At 44.7% G+C, this 11097-nt stretch overlaps 1 protein-coding gene across 1 annotated transcript in view; it reads right to left on the reverse strand.

Moving 5' to 3' along the window:
* LOC146209716 (uncharacterized) overlaps positions 1-10548 on the reverse strand; it is a 61672-nt gene extending 51124 nt beyond the window's left edge. The window contains exons 1-2 of the mRNA XM_084580981.1: positions 10386-10548; positions 1820-1887 (exon numbers count right to left, since the gene is read on the reverse strand). Coding sequence (XP_084437107.1) covers positions 1820-1887; positions 10386-10545 — 228 coding nt within the window. The 5' untranslated portion in view covers positions 10546-10548. The remainder of the gene's footprint in view (positions 1-1819; positions 1888-10385) is intronic.
* Between the last annotated feature and the right edge of the window lie 549 nt (positions 10549-11097).

An 11097-nucleotide genomic window follows, 5' to 3' on the forward strand; every position in this document is an offset into this window, starting at 1 on the left:
CGGTAATTTTTTTTATCACTCTCCCTCTTCAGGTATTTTTGTTTTGGCATATACCGATGTAAAGAATTTGACAGAGACATATTTATAAATGCACGCTTAGACACCACTTTCCTTTAACCAAACTCCTATCACGATTTTTGGTTGTTTTAAACGGGCCTTGTGAGCCGGAGAGCGGCAAATGTTTTTCGATGTGGGATCAACACCTATCTGCGAAATACGAGTTCTGTGCATCATTTGAACTATATCATCGCAGCAGTCTACCTCGTCGCGAGCGGTGCGTGGACGATGCGGGCGCGTTTCTCGCGCGATATTTCACCACTGGGTGGCATAAACTCACCCCGACCCTTTTTCCTGACCGTGCCATGTCCTTCTCACTTTCCACCTTGCAATCTACCATTTCCTTCTTCGTCACTGCCTTCATCAATCTCTAGGCGCATTTTTCTCCTCCGCTTGCCATTCCACCCCTTCTGTGGGCTGTATTTCTGCTCTCTCACCATATCCTTGTGCTTTCAGAATAGACACACTTCAGCTTCTTATAGCATCACCCAAGGATTGGCCAATCTTTCACCCTTATCATAACATTCCTCTTCCGCTGTAGCCACGCTCAGATATCTTCCCGTGGCAGCCACATTTTGCTTCCGCATTCTACAACTCTTGTCTTATTCCCCAATCAATAACCAGGCGTTGCCCTTGATCCTGCCTCCCTCTTCTCTAAATGGGGGAAGGCAATTTCTATATCCGCCTCTCGCTTCCCGCGGAAGATGGCGCTATGTTCTGCTACTACATAAAGTACTTTACTGCTGCCTGTCAGGGCTGCTTGCCAGCGTCAATTACAACGCCGATCGGCGATGGCACGCGATTCAAGAACGGGCGCTTAGGAGCTGCGCTCTAGAAACAAATTTCGCAACTTCATTTTAGCAGTCGCAAGGCTGAGCCCTGTTTCAACGTAACTAGACGACTAGACAGCCTCGCCTTCCAGGTACTCGACATTGATTTTCCCCACTTGGTCCGGCCTTTCAACGCTTGTATCAGATTGCCTCCATAGAAGTGCTTGTTTGTTTCGAGACTACATGAGATGACCGCTTTTGCAAGAGCTGACAACTCTGACTTCTCCATTAAGGTGGAAGAGAGAGAAATCGAGCCTTCCTGAACCCTTGGATCCCGAGACGTTCCAGCTGCCTCTAGGCCGTGCAGGCATGTTTGGGTCGCCTGGTTAATCAGTACTTTATATCTCTATTGGGTAGTAGGACTATTTATGACTTTTGAAGCAAGAATGCGAGATCACTATTCTTCCCAGTTGATATTTCGTCGTGTGTTCGTTTTTTTTTTTTCTTTGCTGCAGGGCATCAGATCAACCGACACTTGTCGCTGGTTGAGATAAGACCCCTAAATGTTCTGCTGGGATAAATGCCACTTTTTGAATTTGGCACCGTGAGCTGGCACTCTGTCAGTGGTAAGTCGGGGTAGCTTGAGCTTTATGATGCCGCCACTGCCCCGAGAGACAAGGCAATAAAAATCATTCTTGCTTAGTTTCGCTGCCGTCAGCGGCTTTATAGTATTGGTAACTTGTGGCCACTTTGCTGTTATGCTGTCATTACTATTTCTACTACTGAAGGATTTTTTCCTTTCGCGTCGGCCTGTTTTCGTAATTCCGGAAACTCTTATTCTATTGTATTATTACACAGATGCATTTTAATTTCGCACCGACGGTAAAGCGTTCGTCGCAGCTCAAGCATCAGCGTCTAGATGAACAGTAAAAGTCTGCCGCTGCAGAAGCTGCGGGTGTTTAATACCACTTTTTCAGTTCTCTAAGCCTTACCTGCTTTGCTGCTGCAGGCGTTGTGGAGAAACATTTCAACACGCCTCCTCGCAAAGCGTCCGGGAACTCTGCAGTACAGAAAACAGACGTACAGCAAGAATTCGCGACATATTAATTTCATCAATTGGTCGATATTAAGCGGACACAACGTGCAATTTGAGTGACCACCAACTGTACAGAACTCGCCTGGATACAGTTACGGGATCCACAATACTTAATGCTTCAACTAAGAATGCTATTTTGGAACAGCACGTTGAAAACGTGGGAACAAGACACACGCTGCGGTCCGTAGCGTCCGTAGAACCCGCCCAGGGCTCGTATTCCAGGGCTCGTATTCGCATTCGTATTCCGTTTGCATCATTTAGACAGTTTCGCTGTCTGTCCGACCTCGAGTCACCTGTTTAGTGGAAACTTCGGAACTGGAAGTAACTACCACTTCGAGAAGGTTCTGACGTTGATGACCCGAGATCGGGCAGATAGCGAAACTGTCGATAATGACGCAAACTCGAAATACAGACCATGTCCTCGTTTTTTCAAAGTGGCTTTTTAAAGCTACATCCTTCGTTCCAGCTTTCTGTCCGACCAAGTGGCCTCTCTACATACTTAGTTTCTACAGTATTTTCCGCAGTCAAAGCGTTTCTTTTATAATTGTTCAATACATATAAACATTTGTCGACCATGACACTCGAGTATCTCAATTAAGCTTTGTGTTCGAAGCGCTTTTTAGCAAAAAGAATATAAAATTTGACAAACGTGCACAGCAATTTAAACCACGTTTCTCTTTCATAATCAGAAAACTAGAATTGTCTGGCGAGGGAGAGCCGGTGTGTTTTATTTTTGTTTTAGAAGTTTGCAAAAAAAAATTCAGAAAACACTCCATGTTGGTATGGGAAAGGATTTCAACATCCGCGAGGATTTTCGCCATAGACACGCCAGTGAACAACTCCATTTGGTGCCTCGAAATAGGAAATTGGGACCCTGAAGAAAGAGAAGTCATGAATAGAATTTCACAGCAGTAGCCCGTACTTATTGTGAGACAGTGGGATCGTGGCATCCCACTTTTTCGCAGCTTGGAATAACGTTCGGAATTCAAATCTCGCGGTACATTCGCACTTTTAGATACCTTGCGCCATCTCTTGAGGAGCTTAGGAAGCTTTTTATATGTTTTTCATACTTTCCCAACAGATGGCAGCACATTTTTATGTTGTTTTGAGCGTTCCGAAGGTCGCCACAGCGTTCATTTGTTTGGGATTTTCGTCGCTTTACTGCGCAAGTTCTGAATGAAGGGTAAGTGTCAAAAGTTTACTTTTTACTGGTAGCACATTCTAGAGTAAATATAGCCGTATTTTGTGCACCATATTCTCCAAGTTTCATTGAAAATTTGAGCGACGTGTTGTTCAGTGTGTTTTCGGAGGGTATATCGCTAAGCCTAACACTGACACTAGGTTCCCTGGCTTATTCCGCTTTGTTTACATAGCTAGGAAGCAGTGTTTTGACACAGATAATTATTTTTTTTTACAGGGAGGTCACTGTCAGTCGAGGAGGCGGTGGAGCTCATTTTCAGCCTTCCAGTTGATCCAATCCAGAGTGATGTAGAAGTAAGTAGTGATGAAGAGTTCGTCCCCGTGCTTGCGCCTGTGGATAGCGATAGATCCTGTGATGATATTGAGGAACCTTCGACAAGCACAGGAAAGAAACGGAAGAAATCCTATGTGAGGAAAAAGCCCAAGAAGCGAAAAAGGCGCGTAACTTCTCCACAGCCAGACGAAGACCAAATGACACAAGTGAGCGATGAAGGCACGGAAGGGATTCCCGATCCCTGGTCTACAATCTCGCCAACCATTTGTCGATCTCCTCGTGTGTGGAAGCCGCAATATTCTGATAAGCTCACTGCCGCATCCAGACCATCGGAGGCATTCCAGCTGTACTTCGATGATGAAGTCCTGGACATGATAGTGGTTGAGACAAACCGCTATGCAAGCCAGCGGGCTAGGAAAAGCTGGCGTGAAATAACAAAAGATGAGCTGAAAGCTTACTTAGGGCTCCTCATTCTCATGAGCATCAACCCATCACACCATTTGTACCTCTACTGGAGCAGCGACCCATTCTTCAATGTCACAGAGATTTCAAGTGTCATGAGCTTCAAGCGATTTCAAGCTATTACAAATTGCCTGCATCTCAATGATGACGAGAAAATAAAGCGCAGGGATGAAGAAGGGTTCGATCGCTTAGCCAAAATACGGCCACTAGTGGATGCGATGAACAGGCGCTTTCTATACGAGTACAAGCCATCCAGTCACCAGGCAGTTGACGAAAGCATGGTCCGATTCAAAGGCCGTTCTGCTCTAAAGCAGTATGCACCAATGAAGCCCATAAAAAGAGGATATAAAATATGGTGCCGAGCTGATTCCGCTACTGGGTACCTTTGTGAATTTCAAATATATGAGGGAAAGTCCACAGAACGTGAACCTGATCTTACATTAGGGGAGCACGTTGTTCTGGCCCTTTCAAAGAATGTCAATGCGGAAACTGAGCTATTCTTCGACAACTTTTTTACATCGACTAGGCTCATGGAGAAGCTATCTGAGAGAAACATCCATGCCGCAGGCACAGTTCGTTCGAACCGGAAAGATCTTCCGAAGGAAGTTATGAATGCCCGGCAACTGAAGAGGGGAGAATATGTTTGGCGAGCAAAGGAGCAGGTTTCTGCTTATCAGTGGCGAGACAACCGGAATGTCACAATGCTCTCAAATTTTCATGACCCGTTGGAAGTGGTGGAAGTAAAGCGCACACTTTCGAATGGATGCAAGATAGGCGTCTCGTGCCCTAAAGTCGTGGCTGACTATAACAAGTACATGGGAGGTGTAGACCGCTTTGATCAGAAGCGAAACGCTTATATCGCTGATCGCAGGTCGAAGTAGGGTTGGCACAGGCTGTTTTATTATATCTTGGATGCAGCTGTTGTTAATTCTTTTATTCAGTATTGTCACCACAAGCCCGTGCAGTACTTGTGGTTCCGTTTGATCCTTGGACGAGAGTTAGTCGGGGGCCAGACATTCAAGTCCAGGAGAGGAACACCGGCCTTCAAATGCAAGAAAAACGGCCGCCAGAGTGGACAAAAAATGATGGGTGTGCCACATGAAGTCCGTTTTCAAGGAAACGAACATCACCCCATAAAGGTTCTTGGCAGGAGGAGGTGCCGGTGGTGTTCCACCAATGAAAAGGAAGTGAGAACGGCATTTGTATGTCGAAAGTGTGAAGTGCCTCTTTGTGCAGCTTGTTTCCTGCCATTCCATAATGAAAAGTGAGATGTTTCTGCCATTTTGGCTTGACTTCTTCCTTGATGTCCAAATAAAATGCGTTATTGTGAGCAAATTACAGTTGATGTTATGTTCTTGCTTGCGGCTAGTAGGACGGGGTCGTTCTACTTTTCGCTCAAGGTATTCAAATGCACAACACAATCATCAGCCTCAATGCACCTGAGATAAAATTATTAAAGCAGTTATACATATAGCTTGATAACTGAATATAATTTGCTGAAAATAAAAAATATATATACTTGATTACGTCAGTGGGACAATAGCATCCCACTTTGAAAAGTGTTTCATAGGGGCAGTGGGACACTTATGTCCCACTTTTATTATGAAAACTAGAGGGTGTAAAATGATAATTCTTTTTGTTTCCAGTGTAAAAGAAGCCACAGATTTCGATATTGTGATCGAATTGCATGTGATATCCACAGGCACCTTTTGTCCCATAAAGGGTTATATTTGTTTTGTTTTTAATTTGTACGAATGGGTGCCTTCTTTCCATCCGACATTGAAGCAGTTGAGCTAGTGGGATTCTTAAAACATGGGTTTCAGTTGAGACAAAAAATGAAAGAAGCACCGTTACAGCTCCTCACAAAGCAATACGGGACAGCTGAAGATGGTTTAGAATTAGGCGAGCTAGAGAAAATCAAATATGTCAGACTTGCAGCTAAAGCACACGAAATATATTTTGCTATAACATCTCGACAAGGGGACGCAGCCGCTGATTAAAAGTTTGACGGCAGTTAGGATTCTCCCGCCCAGCACACATCTTGACAAAGCTTGACATGAACTTCGTCTACGGCGGCTATACAATTCTAACGCAGATACTCATGTTTCAAGGTTCCTGCGGCAGTAGTTCCGTGGTTTACATGCTAGACTGCTGGAACGGAATGTGCTGTAATAAATCGATGCTGCGGCGGGCGCTTTTCAATGAATTCGAAGGCAGAAAGCAAGGTGCTTATATACTGTTCCATGTCGGTGCACGTTTAAGAACACCAGAGGGTCGAAATTTCCAGAGCCCTCCTCAGTAGCTCCCCTCACATCCTTAGTCACTTTGCGACGTGAAGCGTGTGAACCTGGCCGAAATAAAAAAAAAGTCATGCTTCAGAGAAGGAAACTAGTGTCTTTGAAGGCCTCTTTAGCGTACCGTTGTTTCTCGAGATAGGACTAAGCCCGGCAGTGTGAGAACGAATGCAGAGCAAAATTTTACTCGTACCCTTGACGACTTCACTGATCTTCCAAAAACTTCTTGGATGTTGTGTGAAAAAGCCTGAACACCGCCGTGGCTTTATTCGGCAGTCACGCAAGCGTTTTAAATGCTGGCACCGAATTGATCGGAACGCTATGGCAACGACATTTATGCACCGAAATCATTCGATTTCGTTGAATTCGGGAAGAGCGATTCAGTTTCATTTGAAATAACTTTTATGTAAGCCACATAATGCTAAATGATAGTTCAGAGACACTATACTAAGCAGAAAGAAATTGATCTGAGGGGAGGAGCGCTTCAATTCAAACTTGCTATATTGCAGAAGGGCTGAGATAGTACATAAATAAGAATGGAGGGAATCTAGGCTGTCATATTATGTTCTTCCGCCTGACTTGACGCGTTTCATGAACAGCATCAGGCTGGTAATCACGATGAAACGTGCGATGACGCTCGTCATAATTGCATAGCAGCTTCGAGCTGAAAGTGATGAAACACATGGCGTTAAGAAAAAGGAAGAGAATGCAGCATCTCGTGTATACGTCTCTTCAGCGGCCTAATGCGAAAGGTTCTGCGTTTCAATTTAAGAGACTTAGATTTCGCTTGGTTTGGCTTAGATAATTGAGTTTAAAGTGTCATAACAATTCAAGTTGTCAGAATCGCCTAAGCAGAGAACTGCAGAAATTTTTCTACCTGGGGTTCTTAAGTATTTCCTGACACCGCACAGTACATGGGAGCCATGCTGTTCGCCTCCATCGAAAACCGGCCACCGCGACCGGTATTTGATTCAATCCACGTTCGTGGATTCAGTAGTCCAGTGACTTAGTCCCTGAGCCACCTCGGCTGGCATTAATAGATCTTGAGCCCTTATGGTCCTATTGTACAAGTAAGCATAAATACAATATTCGTAATGCAAGACTTAAATTAAGAAAATCACCTTTCTCTCCGACAATGGATAGCCTTCGATTTGTAGAAAGGATAAACAAGAAAAGGTTTTTTTTTTTTTTTTCTTTAACAAGAAGGAATGAGAAGCGAAAAAAGAGTTGTGGCAACAGATGCGGCTCTAACTCTTGTGAGTGATCAAAGTGATTGGTCGATGATTCTCACTTTTCCAGTTTATTTTCAGGCAATAGCTTTCGAGGACCTTTTCAACGTAAATCCGGAACTGCCTCGGCCGTTGTGGGCGAAAAATCACGAGCAAGGCTACCAGGCAGTAGCTGGCAGCTGGCATGGCAGCGAACGGATTGCATACGTACGGTTGCCTGACGTTATGTTTCCAAGGTGCTGCCAACTCGGGGGCCTCTCCTTTCATATGGGAGGGTGATATCAGAATCAGCCAAGACCCCTGCACTTACGTCACCCGTTGGCCACGCAGGCAGGCTCATACGACTTGGTTAAAGATGTACTTCATAAATGGGGTGGTAGCCTACGATATCGCGTCATACCTTTAAAGGTGAGCAGTAAGTGCTCCATAATTTTTATTTCTTTTCATATTTAAATAGCAATATAGCGCCGAATGAGGAGTAAAATAGGGTGAGGGTTTAGGTACGAAGAAAAACGATATTGCAGATTACAAACTTTCAAGTACACTAACTAAAGCAAGCGACACCAACTACTGCGTCCGTCAAAAAGCAATCCATCAAAATAGATTTAATGTGTACAGTAAATCAGGAAACACCATTGCTTTAAAAGAAAAAAAACTACATGGAAATAGATTTATTCTAGCGCCACGGGTGTTAATACAAGCCTATGAAGATGTGATTGTGAGCGCATTGATAAATGCCCCAGACCGAGGAAGTGAGGCCTGCTTCACTGCCGTTAGACCACTGCGTCATTTCTGGGGTCGTTTTTTTTTTTTTTTTTTTTTTTTCAGGTGCTCAGTGTCCGGTCTATTGCACTGCGCTTTGGAAGCCACCGTCTTCACTTGTTCATCTACTTTGACAGAGCCGCACTAAGGACCTTATTTGCACCTATTTCTAAAAACGACCCAACGTACCAGTAAACACTTCAGTACTTATTCAAACGGGACTAGACATGGAAATCAAATGTAAATGTAAGGAAACTTAGTTAAAGGAGTGGTAGATTTTGCTTCTTCGTGTATTTGCGTACATAGCCATACTAAACATATGCTGTTTTGCATTAATTACTTTCACGATTACAGCTGGCGCCAGGTTCTCGTTACCACCGTTGCTATCAGTCACAATGTTCTGTGAAGGAATCTGCAGAGGTTTGAGAACTGAGTAGGTCACGTGGGACCCACTCAATTCGAATAGTTTGCGAGATGCGAGCCGCCAGACGATGTGTATTCTGGCAGATTTCTGGCAGAGACTTCATAATGGTCTTCGCGGCCACTGTTAGCTTTAATGAAGCATGAGCATCGACAAGAAATGAAACTGCTGGCTAAAAGGTGTTGCGAAACGGGGTCAAGTAATATCTTATAACCTCGGGACGGCACAGCAATTCGCGATAAGCGGCCTTACAAGTTCGCACAGATTACACCTATACTCACGGGGCAGGCATAATAACCGCTTACTCTGCCCTCGAGAGCCAAATACGTGGGAGAATAATAGGTGGCATGAGTTTCTTTGAGAATCTGTCGTTATCAACTACCGTTTGCCCTTATCCCTCAAGCAAGCAATTATGACGCGTGAACCTGGTGGCTAAAGAAACGACCTGGGATTCAGTTCAAAGACTTAGGAGGGAGCTGTGCAGGGGAAAATTATAGTGTAATCGTTAAGGGACAGGAAGAAAGGCGAGTGCGTCAAGGAACAAAGATGAAATAGAGATTTATAGTCTAGTTAATATAAAAAGAAATGGTTATGGCGGGGCAGGTGATGCGAACAGAACACATATGAAAGCCTTAATCATTGGAATGGATTAAAATAGGAGGCAACAGTAGCACCGGATTGCAGAAAGTCAGGTGGGTGGCAAAGATTAGGAAGTTTGCTGTAGTAACGTGCCGCTGGTGGTAGGCATGGCCAGTTTAACTGAAGGGATATGGGGGAGGACTTTTTCCACTAGTAGACGTAGTAAGGCTTTGCTTCTGCTGATGATGATATTGTTAACACCTTTAACTGCTAAACATGCTCGTTAAGCATTCCTCCATAGCTGTCGTTGCTGCAATGGGCTTTGTTAAAGCATATCGCGCGCTGGCCGCGTGAATCTGCGTCATGACACACTAGCATGGCGCCTTTCGAGCACGCTCAAGTTGCAGGCGCGGATGTAACAAAATGCGAAGAGCTCAGCATATGGCAAAGATGACTAGTCGTTAACACAGAAAACAGCTCGTTTATTAAACTCATTTATTTCTGAGAACCTATATGCGTGTACTATTTTTCTTTTTTCCACTGAAGCGAATTAATGTATGCTTTTCTCCATCTTTGACTCTCAACCTCAGAAAAGAGATCGGAGTTAAGATAGCATCGGCTTGCCTGTCAGAATAATTCCAGACATTGGCTGACATATTTTGTGTTCGTTCCGGTCGCTTGGGCAAACGGAAGGCACTTCAGCTTATTGAACGATGCATGCACTGTCGTGTTCTTTTTCCATTAGTTCGTATTGGGTCCTGTCGATCACGCACAGAACGAAGCAAACACTGGCCGTCCACGTAGTTTCTTGCACAAGTGGGACTATTATATCACAACGCCACACCAATATGCTGTTGCATTCTTATTTCGTTTAATTTATTTTCTCTTTAAAAAACCGAGGAAATTACAAAAGGGAAGAAAGTTCGAGATGTTTAACATTCTTTGACAGCGATAAAAAGAAACTCTATGATATTCTCAACCAAAGGAGCGAGGGCAAAACGTATTCTAAAATTAAAAATATACCGTGAATCGAAGGTCAGAACGTTACCATCATAATGTTCAAATATTCCTTAGAGCATCCGACATTACCTTCATCTTTAAAAGCGATCTACAAGACAACTGGAATTCTGGATGAAAGGCTGACTTCCATGCCCGTGTCGATATTGCAGCATCTGTGTCGGTAGCTGGTGGAGCTCAATCAAAGCGCGAACCGCGAACTCGGAGAAAACGTGTGCACTCACGTTCCACGTAGCGGAAGCCGTTACTCCAGAGAAGTGGCTTTTGTTGGCCGCAGGCTTCTTTGATGGACCGGGCAGTCTGCTTTGCTTTCGGAGCCGCGTAACACGTGGTAAAATAAAGTGTCACCGCTACAATCACTAACGGGTATCCCGTTAGCGTCATTCTGAGCGGAGGCGAAATTGTGTCTTTTGTACAAGTTGAGTTGGGGCCAGCGGAAATAGGGGATGCTAACCGCAAGCAGTCGTACCAGTTTACTTGGAACGAGTGCGAGAGACCTGTCTGTGCCTCACAATGCCTTATCAACTAGCCTAGTTGGCGACACGTCGGCGTGCATCCACGCAAAGACCGAAGTCGCGCCGGTGAAGCGATCACGACCGAATCGCGTGTCGAGGCTGCCTGGAGATTTAAGTGCAAACTACCAATGCATTCCGCTGTCTGACAGGTGAGTAATCGTTGCGGTGGGTGTGCGAGCCAGTTATTTTGCGTGCACAGAGGCCGAGACGGACGGCAGCAATGCGGCTTCCGAGGCTTCTGCAAATTCTCACACGCCTTCGACACGTGTCCGTACTTATTAAGTGTAACATATCAGCGAACATTGTCCAGAAACTGCATCTTGCACAACACCGAAGTTCCTACGTGAAACTTTGGAACCCTAACAGAACATCTTTCTATAATCGGGGCGATCAAGCTACCGAAATTGGCCGGGATATATAT

Source organism: Amblyomma maculatum, chromosome 1, assembly GCF_055883805.1.
Source record: "Amblyomma maculatum isolate TAMU_Amacu chromosome 1, ASM5588380v1, whole genome shotgun sequence".
Taxonomy (NCBI): domain Eukaryota; kingdom Metazoa; phylum Arthropoda; class Arachnida; order Ixodida; family Ixodidae; genus Amblyomma; species Amblyomma maculatum.